Source organism: Ambystoma mexicanum, chromosome 3p, assembly GCF_040938575.1.
Source record: "Ambystoma mexicanum isolate Mex_15411 chromosome 3p, UKY_AmexF1_1, whole genome shotgun sequence".
NCBI classification, from domain to species: domain Eukaryota; kingdom Metazoa; phylum Chordata; class Amphibia; order Caudata; family Ambystomatidae; genus Ambystoma; species Ambystoma mexicanum.
This window is the reverse complement of record NC_090925.1, coordinates 962,888,531-962,908,522: the sequence shown is the minus strand read 5'-3', so window position 1 is coordinate 962,908,522 and position 19,992 is coordinate 962,888,531. Positions and strand designations below refer to the sequence as shown.

The 19,992-nt window shown below is 43.1% G+C and overlaps 1 protein-coding gene across 4 annotated transcripts in view; it reads right to left on the bottom strand.

Moving 5' to 3' along the window:
* The window catches only part of ITCH (itchy E3 ubiquitin protein ligase), a 2,968,415-nt gene that overhangs the window by 2,138,772 nt on the left and 809,651 nt on the right, over positions 1–19,992 (bottom strand). For all 4 annotated transcript variants that reach the window (XM_069652264.1, XM_069652266.1, XM_069652265.1 and 1 more), the window contains exon 8: positions 7,551–7,731. In XM_069652264.1, the coding sequence (XP_069508365.1) occupies positions 7,551–7,731 (181 nt within the window). The remainder of the gene's footprint in view (positions 1–7,550; positions 7,732–19,992) is intronic.

The following is a 19,992-nucleotide window of genomic DNA, read 5'->3' as shown; positions in this document are numbered from 1 at the left end:
AACTGAAGGGTGAATTAGCCAAGATGAAAGGCAAAATGTGACGACATGGAATCAAGATCTAGGAGGAATAACATACGCATCGTCGGAATCGGCCTGCAAAGGCCAATTGGAAATATTTGTTGAGTCATTACTCAGATCCGTGTTTCCTACCGCTTCATTTTCAGAACATTTTCTGGTGGAACGAGCACACCGCACCCTTGCTCAAGTCTGTAAACCGGGGCCTCTTCCCCCCGTACTATTATAGCAAGACTGCTGAATTACAGGGATAGAGATCTGATCCTGAGGCTATCGAGAGAACAAGGAAAGTTAAGATATGAAGCTAGTAATGTTCACATGTATCCAGACTTTGCTGCTGGTGTACAGGCCCAAAGAACAGCTTATGACCCAGTTAAGAGACAACTGAGACTGCAATGGGTTCCATATGCTTTGATATTTCCAGCGAAACTCCGATTTCAACTCAGAGGCAGGGCACACTTTTTCGAGAACCCTATCGAGGCCATGAACTACGCAGAAACTTCCATACCGATCCCACCTCAACTTCAAGATGCAAAGAAATCTTAGACCTGAGAACCAGAGAGAAGATGCGAGTGACAGACATAAGACCTATGTTATCCTTACTGTTCTGCATTATGCTGTAAAGAAGTAAACAGGCACAAATATATAAGGTATTGAATCGGCCAAGCAGTGGCACATGGCTGGCAGGCCTACTGAAGTAGCTGCAGTTAACGTGCCTCAGGAAAGTTCCATAAGTTACAATGGGGTACATCATCCACTTGGGGCAGATGGTGTGGGCGGTGGGAGGGAGAAGGTTGGGTATGATACAAAGGCTAAGTTGCAGGAAAGAGCCAGTCAGCTATGCTGGGTAGAGTTAGGACACAGATGCTAGAACACTAGTGAATGGCATAACAATGAGGGGAGGGGAAGGTGGTTTCAAAAGTTAAAATTTGGCGAAGTAATGGTCAGGTTGAAAGCAATCGTATGGTCACTAGTGCGCACGTAAAGCATGTCATCAGTTTATCAAGGATGGTAGCAGATGGTTCCAAGGGTAAAGGGTTACGCATTCAATTGTTGACCTGGAATGTCTGTGGCCTTAATAATCCAACTAAGGCAAGGAAAGTCTGTTCCCATGTCTCGCGACATGGGCCCAAGATACTGATGCTGCAGGAGACGCATGCATCGAGGAAGGTGAATGAATCCTTTGCACAAAATAGGGGCCCACTGAGCTATTAAACAGAATATTCCACACAAGCACAAGGGGTTCTCACTTTTATTCACCCCTCGCTAGGTTTACATTTTTCTAGGAGTATGTTGGACCCTCAGGGCTGATTTGTACTAGTATGGGGTTCAATGGCTGGTTGATTCTGGGTTCTATCATACCATTGCTGAAATGTTGATTCCCCTAGATGAGACTTGGGTGGTATTGGGGGGAGGGAGGGTTTTTAATACCATTCTGAAAAAGGAATTGAATAGATCCTCGGAGGCCCCACATGTGGCCTCTAAAGCAGCATAAACACTACATCACATTTTATTACATCTCCCCCTCACGGACATCTGTAGAACACTGCACCCATAAAGCAAGGAATTCACATACTACTTCTCGGTCCATGACTCACAGTCCCATATAGATCTATGGCTATTGTCTCCCCAGATGACCACTATAGTTCAGAATTGCACTATTCTTCCACGCACCCTGTCCGACCACTCTCCAGTTTCTATGACCCTGGAGATCATGGATTCCCCAGTACAGACTCCACGTTGGAGGTTGCCCCCCCCCCCCCTCTTTAGAGAATGCAGCGTAACAGACTCCCTACACATAGAAAATCAGTTTTTCAGCATTAGCTAAGGCTCGGTCCGCTCTCACTGAGTCATTTGGGAAACATTCAAAGTGTGGGTAAGGGGCATTATAATGGCCAAAACCTCCGGATCCCTGAATGATATCAGATCAGCATTAGGTCAGGTAGAAAACCAACTCGGAGAGCAGGAAAACAACTATAGTATTACACACAGAGAGGAGACTGGCACGGATACAGGGATAACAACAGATAAGGAGGTCCTGTATATGGCTGTCCCCACTAGGGCACGATGGTACGGCGAGGGAGACAAAGCTGGCAAATTATTAGCTAACCTGGTGAAAACAGAGAATCGTTATAACCCTATTGCTATCATTCAAGATCCAGATAACCCAGTGAAAACAGCTGTTAAAGATATAAATGAAAATTTCCAAGTTTTTATTCTACCCTTTATTCGAACCAGGATGAGGTCCCCAAAACGGAGCGCTTACGATATTTGATGTCAATAGAGCTTCCCACACTGTCGGATGAGACCACTCGGTGCGCTACGTTATTATAACAGTACTGCTTAAACTGCATAGACCCTCCCAAGACGTGGCCTCTTATAGGCCATTGTCATTAATTAAACGGATGCTAAGATATTCGCGAAACTCCTTGCTACTAGGCTCCTCCCGATTATGCCCCCAACTGGTACATCCAGACCAGTCAGGCTTCATACCCGCGAGATCCACGGCTCTGAACTTGCATCGCCTATTCCATGTAATGGGCACAGGTGAATCCACAAGCAAGAGCGGTAGTGGCCGCCCTGGACGCCGAAAAAGACCTTTGATTCTGTTTCATGGAGCTATTTATTTTCAGTATTGTGACGTTTCGGCCTAGGCCCATATTTTCTGATTTCCGTTCAGCTGCTGTATTCTAACCCTGGGGCGAGAGTCTTAAACCGAACACTGTCAACATTACTCCCCGTCGGAAGGGGCACCAGACAGGGCTGCCCCTTCTCTCCTTTATTATTTTCCCTCATTGTTGAACCAATGGCGGCATTGGTTAGGAAGATACATGGTGGAATAAGACTAAACTGCCCTCCCCAGATTCTCTTGTTATACGCAGACAATATTCTTGTATGTCCGGGACCCAGAAAGCAACCTGACCCCTATAATGGAGGATATCCATACATTCTCCCGTTACTCGGGGTACAGAATAAATGACGCCAAATCTCAACTCTTTCCCTTTACGCTGACTACTATTCAGCCATCTAATTTAAGGGGGTTCAAATGATTGCCTATTCATTTCAGATAGCTAGGTGTCTGCTATATTACAATGAACTTTACCAATAATAGACTCGAACATACACTGCAGGGAATCTACCTCATTCAGAACCGGAACCTACCTCATTCAGAACTATGCAGAATACTGAAGAATGTGAAGATTTACCTAAAAGCCCCTCCACGGTCCGGCGCAAAAGGCCTGAACGTGGTGGGACCTCCAGGGAAACCCCCTAAGGGGAAAAAACCCTGTGGAGAGGTGCTAGAGTGCGTGGTCTCCGGTGGGCAGCTTGCTGGAAGTTGTTATGGTTGAGGGTCTCAGCATGGTAAACTATTCTCTTATCCTGAAGTTAACTGCGTTTAAAAATACAAGTAGATATGGGTGAGAGAATTGTTCAGAGGAAAGCGAAAAGGATTATAGATTATCCACCGGAAGGCTTACCCCTGACTTGTGCTGAAGTCTGCCCTGATTCCTGGTGGAGATGTGGTGTGGCTGGAATCAATGAGCGACAGGGAGAGGAACGGAGAAACTTAAAAGATAGAGGAAATCAGAAAACACTTCAGCAGGCACTATTTAGCCGGTGTCTGGGTGCAATCAAGGAGTGTGTGAGGAATCTTACCGTCAGCCCTAGGGAACAAAGGATAATGTATTTCCTCTTTGCATTGAATCTCTGACTTTCTCAAAGTCCGATGACGGTTCATGAACGCGTCTGAATCACAAAGACTAGATCAGATAATGGAAAAGAACAGGCAGAGAAAGAAGCGAAACCGCAGATTTCTACGTCCCGCGCTGCCCAGGAAGGGTTTCCGCTCTGTGAGAGGGCTTGCTCAGTATTCGTGTGTACTCAGTAAGCGCAAGCCTCGGGGGGAGCGTAGCTTTCCTCGGAAGAGAGTAGCAACACGTGAGACCTTTCAACGCGATTCTGTATATACTGTTTGAGTGAATGGAGGCATGGTTACTCGGAAGCTTCCTCGTGAACCAAACACTAGACCGCCACGGCCCGCTTCCTGCATGGCCATGATGTATGGAACCCGAGTAAATAGTATTTGTCACAGCGTAATGGTGTCGGGCAACCGACAATTGTAGTATACATACAATTATGAAACTTATTTACAACTACTGTAACCAAGCTACTGTTAAACTCCCAATTTCACTGTACGGACAGGTAGCCCTTTTAAAGATGGTTGTTCTCCTTAAGTTACTGTACTTCTTTGGTAATGTTCCCATATTGCCGGGACAATCTTTTTTTTTCAAACTAAAGTCATTGGTCTCAAGATTTGTTTGGGGATTTGCGGTGGCAAGAATCAGTTGGCAAAAACTTTCAGAACCGTATGCATATGGGGAATTAGCAGCACCAGACTTCGAACTACATTATTTAACATCACAGGCCGAGTTCGCAAGATACTGGTATGGCACTGACAACAGCTGTACACATACCCCTTGAGAAGTATGTATGGGGCATCCCCCATAGATGTTTGCTCGGTTATATTTAGTGAAAGATATGACTCTTTCTTCTTTGACCCCGTGGGCACAACCGTGAATGCCTGGACCAGAATTTTCAGAAAGATTGAGTGGAGGTTCCCTACAACCGGGAGACTCCATTGTGGTGCTTTCCCGGCATTTCCCCCACATTTGACGAGCCGCTAAAGAAAACATGAGATCCCCTTCGGCAGATGAAAATGAATATGTTACCCAGAGGGACGATTTGTATCTCAGGCAGAATTTATTGATAGGTGGGAGGAGGCCAATTAAGACTCCTCCAATACCACCAAATGAGAGCCGGTTTCCGCAGAAGATTCCTTCATTTCCAGTTGAGCCAGAGACATATAACTTTATCAGTGCCATGGTGTCAAATGATGACACAAGACGTGGAGTGTCAAGATTATACAGGTTAATACAATCACATATCTCTGTCAAGACCCCCGCCCAAAACCCCCTCTGGCAAACCCATTGGCCAGGTGGAGTCAGGACTCAGGCCTCTAGAGCCTGGCATCATCTTCAAAAGCCCTCATGGGGCCAGTCCTGGCGCCTACGGCCCCAGGCTCATACACCATGAAAAACATTGTGCTTGGGAACTACTTTATCGTATTGTCAGCCAACATGGAGGCATCCACATAGCTTTGTACCGAAGAACCAAGCTGTGCGGTCTAGTGTTTTGGTTGTGGTAGCCTAGGGACTACTTTACCTGGACTATTTTGTTGGGGCTATTTAAACAACACCCGAGCAAGACAACACGCTTAGCGTTACTTTGCAGCTTGCAACGTGGCGCTCACCGTGTCCAGCTATTCCCTCGAACCTTGGAGAAGCAGAACCTGCAAGGAGACAAAAGGAACATCATTAGCAGCATCATCTTACCTGCAGTCTTCATCTTTAAACACTCGCAGCTACTGAGAACAGCTTCCTCGAATCTGCACGCCTCCCGGACAGAACGACCTGAAAGAGGAAGATGGAGGCAACATTAAAGAAAGCAGTAGAGACAGTTACAAATTACGAACTGCTCAAAAGGCCTGGTCGTCTTTTGGCTGGCACCACTCCGGACATTCCACTTGCGCTGAAGAACACCACGACCTACAAGGCATGAAAACACATGTTAGCAAAGGCAAGTCTTCGCAGCGCTGTGCATAGCGCTTACTTACCGCATCATAGCGCTCAATGCGCCATCATTTACCAGCGGGGCTCAACCAAGCCAGTTCGCCGCGCTGAAGCTCCGCATACCTAAGGGAGAAAAAAAGAGACATTTTAAACAAAGAAAGGCATGCAGAGTAGCAACAAAACTAAAGAACAGCAATAAAACCTACCTGAACAATATCAAACGGGCCGGCGTCAGTGAAGTAACTGGACCGCACTCGCCCATGAAAGACAACGCGCCCCTGCAAAGAAGGCAAGACGGAGAGCACGCCTAATTCTACCACAAGGTGAGGAGAGGGGGCCAGAGGGGCTGAAATCATACGGGGGTGGAGAGAGGACACTTACCCCAGTCGGTCAGTCTTGAATACAGTCCTCCTGTATTTTCAGGCAGAACGTTCCCTGCAGACCACATCAGGGCAAAGCCGAGAAGCATACCGCCGAGTAACCCGGCTGGGTGGCGTCCCTGTGGATACCAGGTGAGCGTAACAATCTCACCTCATTATACCATTAAAGAAGTGTGGGTAAGACAGATGTGAGCCACAATAGGGGATGACAAATGGAGCAAATATTGTCAGCCGACTATGTCAGTGTCCTTGAATGCTCGGTTGCAATTGCTCAAATTTAAGATCCTGAACCAGTTACATTACACCCCTGTCAAAATGGCCAAGTTCACTCAAGATTGCACAGGGGAATGCTTGAAGTGCGGAAGCCCGCAAGCAAACAACTTTCATATGTACTGGTCATGCCCCCGGATCATATTCTTTTGGGGTTGGGTTGCTGAGGCTACAGTGGACATAGTGAGAATTCCATCTTCACTCGCTCCACTAAAGTACTTGTATGGGGATATAGAAAAGGTCTCTGAGACTACAAAGATTGGTCAATTGTGCATGTGCAGTGGCAAAAAAGTGCATATTAAAATGTTGGCAGTCTAAGTATGCTCCCAGCCTTGAGGACTTGTTGCACGAAATAACTTATGTCAATGCATGTGAAGAGAAATAGGTCTTCACTGTATCCCCTACACCCCGCCCTAAGGACATTTGGGATCCATTCCGACTGTACCCGAGTGAGGCTAGTTCTGAAATTGATAGCGTTGGGTCACTTGATGCGACTCATCCATAACTACAACTGTTGCTAATTATGTAACCTCCTCACACCAAGAATATGTATAATTGTACAAATGTGCTACATGCTTGACCATTGAATACACAAAGTTTAAAAAAAAGAAATGCTTTATTGTACGGACTCACATCAATGACCAAGGAAATTCCAGCTAAGGATGCGTCACAGAAGAAATCAGAAATGTTAGGCAGGATTAACAAGGTGATGAAGGGGTAATCATTATGGAATACACGTGTACACCTCATACTCACAAATGCGCATTCATACAAAAGAGAAACATAACTTGGAAAATAAGATTTTGGAGGGCACATCTTTCTTTGAAACTGTCCAAACAGCAGTAACCATCTTCAAATGAACAAATTATATTTCGGGAGGGGGCTTAGATGGCCTACCAATTTTTACCAGTTCAGCACTGTTATAGCCTCGGGAGGATAGCTCACGGGCAATGTGCTCGCCTTGGAAGCAAGACGACACGGAGCACCACAGGTTCAATCCCCGGGTCCGCGCTTAGAAACCTCTGGGTATTAAGCGTGTTATAAATAACCTATCATATCATACTAAATTTGCACAAAGTCAGGTAAGAAAGTGGCACATTTTACGTGTCCCTACAGTGCTTACGGAAATCTGCCAGGCATTATACGGAATATGGTGTATCTGAACTCTTGAGGTTGGTGCAAAATTTGTGCCAACAAACAAACAGAAACGCAATGGTGAGGGTAGTTAGGTTGCTCAAAAGAAACAGATACCTACCCTGGGGGCAGTGGACCTTGAATTACAGAAGGCATTGGTTGTGCTCCGGGATTGACTGGTGTTACTTGTTGAGAGACTGGGGGAGTCGTCACTGATCCAGATGCTTCAACTTCAGGGTTTCTTTGGGGTTGTGCATTTGGAGTTACAGCAGGTAACGAAACTGCACTTGGACCATTCGTCTCTGAGGATGGGAAAAACAATTAAACTAGCTGAATGATATAAAAGAAATAAAGCACGCTAGTGACTGAAGTGCTTTTAGTTCAATGTTCTAACATAATGCTAGTTCTTGGGAACACAAAACTACATTCACTAGAAAACACTTTGCACAAAATGGTGACTCATAGAACCAGGAATCAGTACTTTTAAGTGTGTATGGCTACACAAGCTGTGCCATCTCTTCCACCACACCCCCACCCACAGATCGCTTCAGGAAATATTTGGTAACGCATATGTAACTCATGACGGTAAGGGAGGAAAGTTGACGATGTTAAAAGGATAGTGCTTAAGACTAGCATTACCACAGTTCCTATGCAGGTGGCTAACTTATTTCTAGATTCAGTTCTCTTCTAGTCTTATTGCACGAGAAAGGGTTCCCCAGCAATTGAAAAGGGAGATATAAAAAGTGCATTAACCAGCTAAACATAAGGCAAATGATATGAGGGGAATAGTCATGTTAAGATGTAGCCAAAGAACCATGCCCACAGATGGCACAAGGAATAGCCAATTTAGCTGGCCTACAGCTATTGGCCATAAACACATGAAGGTGACATGCCCTGATAACGCTTTTTATCTGTTAGTGTACACCAATCTTTTACATTTGAACAATGATCAAGAAAACAGTAGTGTCCTTAAGTGACAGACACACCCGTCCCGCACACAATATATACACCCACCATATATACTGGAACAAGTCTGTCAACAATATTGTATATTCATAAATTATAATTAGTCATGATACATGTAAAAAGTGTCTAAATATATATTCTTTTCTGTGCAATTTAAGATTTAATTCATATACAGAAACAGTTTCATCATCACAATTCCAGTGCTTCTACAGTCCAATATTATAGCAAGACCTTCAATTCTCAATATCAAGTTACACATTGCTCTCATTTTCGACTAGTATTACATTGTGCTGCAAAAGGCTATTTTCAACTAATCTGACCATTTTAACCATCACAAACGATCTACAATCGCTTATCCAATAATGGTTCCAGAGAATTAAAAATAAGAAGGAGAAATAATAAAGTATAAAAACAAAATAGTACCATTCAAACAAAATAGTACTATTCAAACAAAACACTCTGGTAGCTCTTTTTTTTAGAAAGAATTATGCTTTTGGCGCCTGATGAAGGCGTTAGCCGAGCCAATAGTCACTCACTACAGTAGTGAAAAGGAAGACATCTCGTGGGGTTTATGGTGGATACCAGGATTGTCGGCCGCATTTACAAAATGTAAACAGTGGGGCCCAGTCTGCCAAAAACATTATTGTGCCTCGCATTGCGGCTGTGATCTTGTAATGTCCATGTGTGTCTTTGTTTCCCAAAAGTAAAACCAACGGATCCATTTCCGGGTCGAAGCCACAAATATCTTTAATCTGTGCAATTACCTCTCGTCAGAATATTTGCACTTGGGGGCATTCCCACCAAATGTGGAGGAATGAGCCTGAAGATGCGTTGCATCGGCAAATATTAGCGGGGAGTGTCGGGTAATTGTGTCTACGTTCGGGTGCGAGATACCATCAGAATATTAGTTAGTGCATGGGACAGGCTAGCTAAATTCGATTATGCCACTAAGACTAACAGAACGCACACAGAAGCCGATAGGCCAAGTAGAATGCTAGCCTGGCTATGCAAGAAAGAACACACCAGACACACAATTACTATGATACAAGATCTAGATGGCAATAAATTCCAAACACAACAGGGCATAAACAACGCCTTCAAGGTCTTTTATGAACACCTTTACTCTCACAGGAGCCAGGTTCCCCGAGAACAAATTATAGACACCTTGGAGGAGATAGGTAACCCAGACTAACCCCTGAACAGTCTGAGGCTCTAGATGCAGGTATCACAGCCGAAGTTTTATATCGGAGGCGATTAAATCACTGGCCACCGGTAAGGCCCCCGGGAATGATGGGCTACCCACAGTTTTATAAAGCAAACAAGTCCTCCCTAACACCCCTATTACATGAGGTTTTTCAAGAAGCACACGAGAGAGGGATATTACCTGACAGCATGAGGGAGACCTTACTGATCCCGATCATCAAACCTAGTAAACCTGCCTAGAAATGTGACTCTTACCGCCCGATAGCCATGCTTAACTACGATGTGAAAATATTGACTACAGTATTAGCAAAGAGGCTGGCTAGAATCATAGGGGGGATCGTGCACACGGATCAGCGTTGCTTCATACCGAGCCGGAACACGGCCCTGAATTTACGCAGACTACAACAGGTTATTATTCAGACGGAGGCTAGCACTGAGGCGTGTGCACTGCTGTCCCTTAACGCCATTAAGGCTTTTGATTCTATATTTTGGGAATGGCTAGTGGCGGTTCTAGGTGGTTTTGGCTTCGGCCCAGGGTTCATTAGGTGGATCAAGATATGTTATACTAAATCAAGGGTAGGGTAAAAACCGGAAAATACATATCTGAGGCCTGGGACATATGCAGGTGCACCAGGCAGGGATGCCCACTTACCCCCATGCTTTATGTGCTGGGACTGGAACCTATTGCTATTTATTTTCCAAAACAATTCTTCGACGCTGGGATACGCCTGGGGGATATAGACCACATTATCTCACTTTACGCGGATGACGTACTGCTTTATGTTAGGGACCCATACAATAACGTGCCCACAATGCTAGACGTCTTAGATAACTTTGCAAAGGTCTCAGGCATTCAATTTAGCAGGGCAAAGTCCTGCCTTTTCCCTCTGGCAGGCCTCAGCAACAAAGATATAGCAGAACTCCCTTCAGTGGGGATACGATGGGAGATGACCTCTTTCAAATACCTAGGGATACACATAATGCACACCCCTGCACTAATGCATGAACATAACACGAAGGCGGCAATTCCTGCCTTGAGAAAATCCATTAACTTCTGGGCGAAACTTCCCTTGTCCATGATGGGCAGAGCCTCAATAATTAAAATGATTGTCCTTCCCAGATTCCTGTATGGGTTCCAAAATGTACATTACTACATCAATGCTCCTTTTTTCCGCCTCTTAGAAGGGATACTCCGGGATTTCCTGTGGGGGAAAGGAAGACGCAAGATAGCATTCACCAACTTGGTACTACCGTACAGCCAGGGGGGAATTCAACTCCCAAACTTTGAGAAATATTACTTGGCAGCACAACTTAGCTTTGAGACCAAGTGGTTAGCAGATGACACTACATCTGAGACATCCCTGCTGCAACCCTTGGTCTCCCCGCTGCATTTAAGGGAACTCATCTGGGCTCCCAACCACTTGATGCGCGACGCCCCCTTCATGGCTGCTCTAGGTCGAAAAGTATGGCACAGAACAGAGGTACTCGCCTGTGCAAAGCACCAGTACTCTGCGGACATACCATTGATCTCAGACCTATGCAGGTCCGACGGGGATCTACAACACCTCAAACGCTGGGAAATTAAAGGGATTTATACATGGGGAGACCTTTACGCCGACAGCACTTTTAAAGAATTTGAAGCACTCCAGGAAGAAACAGGAGTCCACACGGGCCAGTTCCTGTGGTATCAAAGGCTACGAACTACAGCACGAAGCAAGTGGACAACATGGCCGGAGGAACCAGAATCAAACCCCCTGATCACACTACTATATAGCTTGGGAGATGGATGGAAACCTGTGTCCCAGATCTACGGCCACCTGAGTGACATCCCTAACCCACGAAGTGTCGACTTGAAAAGAAGATGGGAAATGGACATGGGCCAGGAAATAACGGATGGGGAATGGGAAAGAGCTCTTGGATACCCTAAAACAGTCTCCAGAAACCATAGATTTAGACAAATACAGTTGAACCTGCTACAGCGAACATACCTAACCCCACCCAGGCCGGCAAAATTCAATAAATCACCACAAGCCAACAGCACTTGGTGCGGAGCGGATAGCGCGGACCTGATCCACATATTCTGGTCATGCACCAAAACACAGTCCCTGTGGACCACCATACAGCAGACAAGTGAAAAAGCAGGGTCGACCAGATATAAATGGACCCCAGACGAATGCCTTCTGGGTATGTATCCCAGGCCGGCCAAACTTAAGCACTGAGCCAAGTTAATGGATATTATGTGCATATTGGCAAAAAGGACAATCGCAATGTCTTGGAAGAAACCCGCAGGGCCTCAACAAAAAGTATGGTTCAGTGAATTGGAACGCTGGGTACGAGCTGAAGGCATGGGAAGACAGTGTTGCCAGATCTACTGACGCCTCGAGCATGACCCTAGCGGCCTGGAAAGAACTTACAGGTTCCCTGTTTCACCCCTCGGACGACAAGCCTCCATGAACAGGATCAAACCCACTGAAAGCGGATTTACGACCCAAACCAGAGGACCCCGAGACCAACTAACCGCATCTTTACTGGGTCCTTACAGGCTCAAGTCCCCTCTCACCCCTCCACCCGGCTAACCTGACCTCCCCTGTGCCTATGGACTGCTCTGGCATAAGGGGAAGAACACTTGGAGATAGTTAAAGTTAAATTGTTGAATTATTAATGTTTTAACGTGAAGCGCTTATTATCCTTTATTCATGGATATATTCTGTGACATGTAATTGTAATAAATAACAAATGCCAATAAACAAATTTAAAAATAAATCTGAATATTAGTTAAAAGCTTCTTTCCCTAAGGTGAACCGCTAGAAATGTCTCGTTAGCTCTCGTCCATATGTTGAACCATGTGAGATCATCCAAAGGCCTATCCATATCTGCCTCCCAACTGGTCATATACGTGTGTGGGGGTTTAAATCTGATTTTTTGGAGCACCCTATATAAAGTTGCTAATTTGGCTTCGGAAGGGGCTGGAGGGGACCAACTATATATATTTTTAATTAAAAGAAAAAACATTGTTAAAGGGACGTTATGGTTACAAGTAAAACCGAAAACCCCCAGCAATTCGCCAGTTATGGTAAGCTAAGCAACCATAACTCACGCCACCACTGTGCACTGCTAAGACTAACACCCAGGACATCAAAGATGACATCACAAATGTCATTGATGACATCACATATCTGGGCCACATGTTTTTGTTCACCGACATATATAGGCCAGGTAGTTTTGTTCACTGACAGAATATTAAAACTGAAAAAGGTGCTACACATCTAGACGTTAACCTTGTCATATGTTCTTTAAGTACTTTCCTTAGGGTTTGGTCTCCGCTCCTGGTGCACATACAAGGGGAAATGAGCAGGCCTCAAATACACAATTCATTTGTATACATGAAGATAAACTTTAATGTCATTAACATTTTCTGATGATGCTGTTTTTTTCTTCCTTACTTTAGTTTCCCTGTATGTGCCTCTGATTCGTATGCATTGTGGTTATTCATATGTATTATTTGTACCAGCACAAGTGTTGTAAGTCTTGAATTGTTAGCTAGTTATTACATGTTTAACATTACTCAAAACTCAGATAAGGTAGCATTCATTATTATACTATCCAAATTACAAGATTATAAATAGTGTACTACTTTGGTGCATGCTGCAGTCATTGCCTATGTTTATATATGATTTCAGGTGCTTGTCAATGCTCCTTACAAAGGTTTGCTGGAAATCCACCCATGTTTTATTTTTTCAAGTGTCAAATGTATGCACATACAATCGTCATATTACCTAGCCCCCATTTGACAAAATCCATTCAGACTTTACGAAAACATTTATATCTAGATCTATAATCTTTTTGCAAAACTTTGTGTAGATTTGTCAAATGGCACTACATGTATAAGCCTTTACAATATTTTGGGCCCCCCCCCCTTCTAATTTTGCCCGCTCTTGACAGAATCCCACCAAATTCTGCAATCTCATTCGATATCAGGTCAGGAATATAATTGCAAATATTCATGCAGTTTCATTGAGTGGTGCCAAAGTTATATGCCATCCAAAAACTGCCCCCAAACATCTCAAGTGTCCCCGAACTTCTCAGGACTGTTTGCGAACATCCAAACTGTTCTCTGACTTTGGCGGCAAAAACACCAGTTTTTTTCCTTCTTGCAGCCATATCCCATCCCATCCTCATCACCCCTCACCTCCCTAGAGATTATTTAATAAGTTTGACAAGTCAATGTTGTATTTTTTAATATGTTTATACCGCAATGTCCACGGACACCGGCCGCTGTCTGCAAATCCAAGATGGCTGGCGTTTCCAAAAATCTGACGCACTTCACACTTTTCACCATCCAATCAGTGGGCACGTCAGATGTCCGTGGACACCACGTTGCCCTCTAAGCCAATCGGAGTCTTGTCTGCGGACCGCACAGGGAAGTGTGACCGCAGAGCGGACCTAGATATCACTAATTCTTTGGGACCAAGCCGCCGCTCCTGTCGCAAATTTGGTGGAAATACGTCCAGCGGTTTAGGCTGTAGGCGTGAGCAAAACATTTTCTCCATTCAGTGTATGAAAAAAAAAAATGTGGAACCCCCCAAATAGCTTTGCTCCCCCCCCCCCCTTGACCAAACCTCACCCAAATTTTGCAAAAAGACTCAGTCGGCCACATACTTTTTCTGCAAAGTTTGGTGAGGATTCGTCCGGGGAGAGCGAAGTTATAAGCCGCCCAAAAAGTGCTCTTCCAGTGGGTTTAGCAACTTAACCAGAACTATAAATTATTTTTGAACAAAACAAGGCGCTGTACGTGTTTCAGTAGTTATATCCATTCATCAGGAGCAGCGAATGTTTAACACAATTTGTGTATGTATTCCTTCATACTTCATGAGTCGTTAACCATCTACAAAGTAAGTGAAAATGGCCATAAGTAAGTGATGTTCAAACAAACACACTAGTGCTGTATAGGTAACATTGTATAAATGTGACCCACGCTTCATGCTAAGTAGTTTTCGAAAGGATGAAATTCGAGAACCAAACTCTGGGAATCTAATAAACAGATGTTTAAGGTCCAAAATTAAGGTAGTGTTTATATTGGATCTGGCTATGTATTGGTCTCACTGTACAGTCATGAGATGAATCAGAGCATACTCGCAATTCAATACATCCATTGGTGGATGAAATACTCTACAGTGTGACATAAACAAATCCATTTTGTACTACACCTTAATGATTGTTGGAGTCAAGGCTCAAAGGACTACGTGTCAATTGCAACAGTATATTTACATATATCATCCTTGGACATGTGCTCTTGGATTTTTGCATATTTTAAAGTGGTTCAACAAAATGTCCGACAGTTCCAAGTAGATCAATCTAATGCTTTGATATGAATCACAACATTTGTAACCTGTCTCCTTATAGCTGTACTGTATTGGTCTACATGGTAACTTAGTTAATTTACTTTTATGGGTCAGCATTTAAAATATACATTTCTGACCGTCTCAGACAGTCTTGTATTGATCTGGTTAATGACTTAATTCTCTTCATAGGTCAGCATTTAGATTTAAAATATACATTTGACATGTCTCAAACAATTATTCTTTACATTTGACACACTTCAGAACATGTGGACATTGTTAAATCCACTTCTACAAAAATCAAAGTTTTGACAGCAATATTACACTAAACAATGCAAATAAGTAATCCATGAGTTGGTTCATCGACAGTGGTAAAATACAATTATATATGAAGCCATGGCTATATCATCTAATAGTCAAAGGCTGACAATCATATACCTGTTGCTTCTCAATGTGCTTAACTCTTACAGGAAGGCTGCTAGTGAGAATTCTTTGTTCACCCTTGTGGGCTCTAGGGAATCCAATACATGAATTCAGACCATTTCCCTCTTCATTAGGAGATCATTCAGGTTACCTGATCTTGCTGGTGTCTTAACCACTTCTAAAATCACATTTTAGCCGAGCGTTGTTATCTCCGTTGGCCGCTGGGGATTTCCGATTATTGATCCCAATGTTGGATTTATGCTCAGTGAGTCTTTCATTTTCTTGGTTGTTTGCCCTACATAAAATTGCCCACATGGGCAAATGAGGCCAAATACAACATGCTTTGAAACGCAGGTTGCAGATTGTTTAAAGGTAATCTGACCAGTGCAAGGGTGTCTCACATGGTTACCGTTCTGTACATTATTGCAGTGTCTTCAATGTAAACATGGAAAAGAGCCATGTTTTGATTTGGTTAACAACGGTTGTCTTGGAAAAATAAACTCTTTCAGCTTTGACTAGATTATCACTCAAGTTTTGTCCTCTGGCATAAGCTACCAATGGGGGTTGGGAAAGCTACCAGTGGGGGTTGGGAAAAAGCTTTGTCAGTTGAGCATACAGTGAAGTGATTTTCCTATTCTTCTTTAGCATACAATTGATCTGGGCACTCTGCCTAGAGAATGACATTAGGTGTATTACTGGAGGGTCACTCTTAATCCCTTTAGGTTCTAATAAGGGGTTCCTGGTCTGGGTGGTGCTCCTGTTTCGTCTCAGGAGGATAGCTCAGGGGCAACGTGCTCACCTTGGAAGCAATACAACACAGAGCACCACAGGTTCGATCACCGGGTCCGCGCTTAGAAACCTCTGGATATTAAGCGCGTTATAAATAACCTATCATATCATATCCTGTTTTTAGCTTTTACAAGTAATGGTTTAGGGTATCCTCTAGATCTAAATCTTTTAGTCAGTGTTTCAGAAGCTTCTCTGTAGTCATTATCGTCAGACACAATTCTTCTCACTCTCAGGTATTGACTAATGGGTAAGTTATTTTTTTAGGTGTTGGGGTGGTAGCTAGTGCAGTGTGTTATTCACATATGTGGGTTTGTGGTAGATTGATGTGATCAGTTGGTTTTCTCTAGGAGCTACTTCAACATCCAGGGAATGTACGCTCTGGGATCACGGATTCTTGGGTGGCAACAGTTTAGGTACATTAGGAAGGGGTCAAGCTGCTACTTCGAGATAACTAAGATATTGTCAATGTATCTCTTCCACGTCGCCAGTATGTTCTAGAATGTGCTGTGTTTCAAACGTGAAGTTAAAGTCTTCTTATTTATTTTTATTTTTTTCCATTTATAAAGCGCACAACTGCCATAGGGCATCGTGGCGCTGTTGCAGTATATTCACTTAGGTGCAAGTTACATTCTGCATACATACAGTCATACTTTCAGTACATGACAGTTATATTACAAGGTATAGAGTACAGTGGTATGCAATAGTGGCAGGGGAGTGGTCTACTTAAAGAGTATGGTCTTCAGGGTCTTTTGGAAGACCATGAGGGAGGTTTATTTCCTAAGTTTGAGTCGTAGGGAGTTCCAAGATTTTGGTGCTAGCTCTTCAAAACTGGAGCCTCCTGCTTTGGCTCTGTTAAAGGCTGGAATCCTGAGTTGGTGTGAGTATAGGTCACTTTTGGGTCTGAGGGTGGGTGCTTGGTGTATATTCTTTCGGAAAGAGAGGTGGGTGCTGACTGTGATATGCAATTTGTGTGTGATTGTGAGTGCCTTGAACAGAATTCGCTCTTTGATAGGGAGCCAGTGGGCGTCTTGTCGGCGTCTTGTCTTGCCTGAGAGATATGCTAGTGTAGTGAGGAAAGGTATGGTATTCTGAAAATAGGTGGAAGTCTTCTGCACTATTGGTTGAAGTACTTTGTCAAGGTATTTGGCAAGGGGATCAAAGATACTGTCTGTTGCTGTTACTATGGGTCTAAATGAAGGATGCTGTAGATTGTGTATTTTCAGGAGTCTGTAGAAAACCAGCATAATCAAAGATTTGTTAGTGAGGTAGTCTTGTTTTTTCTGTAATCAATTCCTCAGTGAGTGCATTCTCAAGTACATTGAGGGGCTTGATGGAATTGGTCAGGTCTTTAAGTAGCATATAGGTGTCAGTATCACGAAGTAGATCTAGGCAACTAGCTGTGTAAATCTTGGTGTCAATGGTCCCTCCCTTGTCTTCCGGTTTGATCTCTATAGTCTGTTCTTCAGACATTTGTTTTAGTAGTTTCAGTTGGTGTTTCCTCATGTTGCATTCCCAAATTTCAAAGTATTTCACTGTTTTGAGGTCTTTGACCATTTTGTTTTCAAACAAGTCTAGGGCTGCATAGCGTATGCTAGAGTTGAAAGTACTTTTAGGTCTCATCTCCAAGTAATCAAATGTGTGTGATCTTTCTTCCATTGGTGGGATGGAATCAAACAATAATTTAAGTCTAATTTTTCTAACCTGTTTGGCCACGTTAAATCTGTTCATCTATAATGCAGTGTTAGTCGGAAACAAATGACAAACCTAGACTGAGTACGTCCATTTGCTGGTCTGAGAAAGCATGGCTGGAAATGTTAATTGACCAATTCCCTGTTTTTTTTTCTTTCCTCTTAATTTTCTTGTTTCCTCTCCTAACCTTTCCATCTCTAAAAAAGGACGTGTACTTGTCATTGCAGGGTCAGTATGTGGTGTGTTTAGTGTTGCTGCTCTGTGTTCTAGACTGCTGGTGTAGGTATAGTTATGATCACATATGTGGGCGTTTGTTCTTTACCACTGCTTGAGATATCGTTGGATGGATGAGTGGCTCTATTATTTCTCGGTTGTCTGTCCTGTCTATCTGTTCTAAATGGACGATTCTGTTGGTAAAATTCCTGCCAAGTGTAGACATACTCTTGAGTAATCAAGTGTGTTACGTCTGAATTTCCTGATCTTTCTTTGTTCTATTTCTCGTTGGTATGAATCCAATTTTCTAGTTGTCTCTTCCAGGATTTATATTTTCTAGTTGTATCTTCCAGGATTTATGCAGGTCTTCTTGAGACAGGTGTGTGCTTAACTGTTCTTTGAGATCCGTGATATCAGTATCCATTTTAGAAAGAGATTTAGCTAGTTCTTCTATTGTGAGAAATATGGCATCTAAAGAACATTTATTGAGGATCTGTTCCCATTTCTTAAATGTGCTGTTAAGTATACTCTTAGCCCTTGCGGAATACATTGGTAGTGTAGAGTTGTGGAGTTAATCTCCTTTATTATTATTCTTTCGAGGTGGTTTACTAAGTTGTCAGGGCTTTCGGTGGTGGCGGAAGCCCGTTCCGTATCCTAGATTAGACCTAGTATGCGGGAAGTCTCCTCTTCGCTAAAGGCTAGCATTGTTGCATGCTTGATTGTCAAGAGGTTAATTTGCGAGAATGACATAATTTGAACAAGTTGATTCAATGGGGCGGGTGCGCGCCAGTAATTGTGCCACTCCAACGGATGAGAAATATTGTACGCAACTGTGATAAGATTGTGCGCACACCTATTTCAAGTCAATACATGGTGAAAATGTGTAAGGTAATTTAATCAATCTAAACCATCTTCGGGTGCCAGGGAGAAAAACGCAACGCTGGCACAGCAAGCTGCCACTGTAGATCAAGAAAAGAATAGTGTCCTTAAGTAACTGACACTCCCTTCCCCTGCACTCCATATATAGTGAAATGAGTGAGTCAACAATATTGCATATTCATAAATGGTTATAATTAATAGTCATGACACATGTAAAATATTAGAGTACAAAAGTGTCCAAGTACATATTGTTAAATAATTTAACAAAACAAGGAGCTCTATATGTTTTGGGAATATATCCCTTCATCAGGAACAGCAAATATTTAACAATGTGTGTATGTATTACATCATGAGTCGTTAACTGTCTACAAAGTAGGTGAAAATTTCAATAAGTACGTGATGTTCAAAAAGTCACAATAGTACTGCATAGGTAACATTGCATAAATGTGGCTTATAGGTTTAATGCTAAAAATCACCTCAATGACTGCACAGGGATAAGGATAGGATTGGTTAAATCACCCTAGAAATTGTCGTCACCTATTGACTTGAAATAGGTGTGTGCACCATCTCATCACAGTTACATTTGAACAATGAGCTATGCATTAAATACCCAGCTTGTAAAAAAATAAAATAATCCATAAATGTTGGTTTTTCCACATTGTCCCGCTAGAAGTGATGAAAAAAGCTTGTTTAATGGGAGATTGCCCATCAATGTAGAACTTCAAATCTCATTTGGAGTCCAGGTTATGAGTAAGTTCTACATATAAGAATGAGGCCTTTGTAAAAATATCAGAAGGCACATACCTGCTTTTAATGGATCATTACACCATAGACGTACAGAATCCCCTGGCAAAAGTGATAACAAAGGGGTAAACATGGCTTTCAAAAGAAAAGACAGAAGCATAAAGAACTTGTGCATAAGGCAAGACAAAAGCAAAATGTTGACCAATTTAGGAGGCAGAGGCCATCAGTTTGAACCCCCAAAGATGGCCGTAAAAATGGCTCTTAAAAAGGTATATTTGAAAGAATACTTGTTAGACCTGTTTTTGCAGAGCCATATTG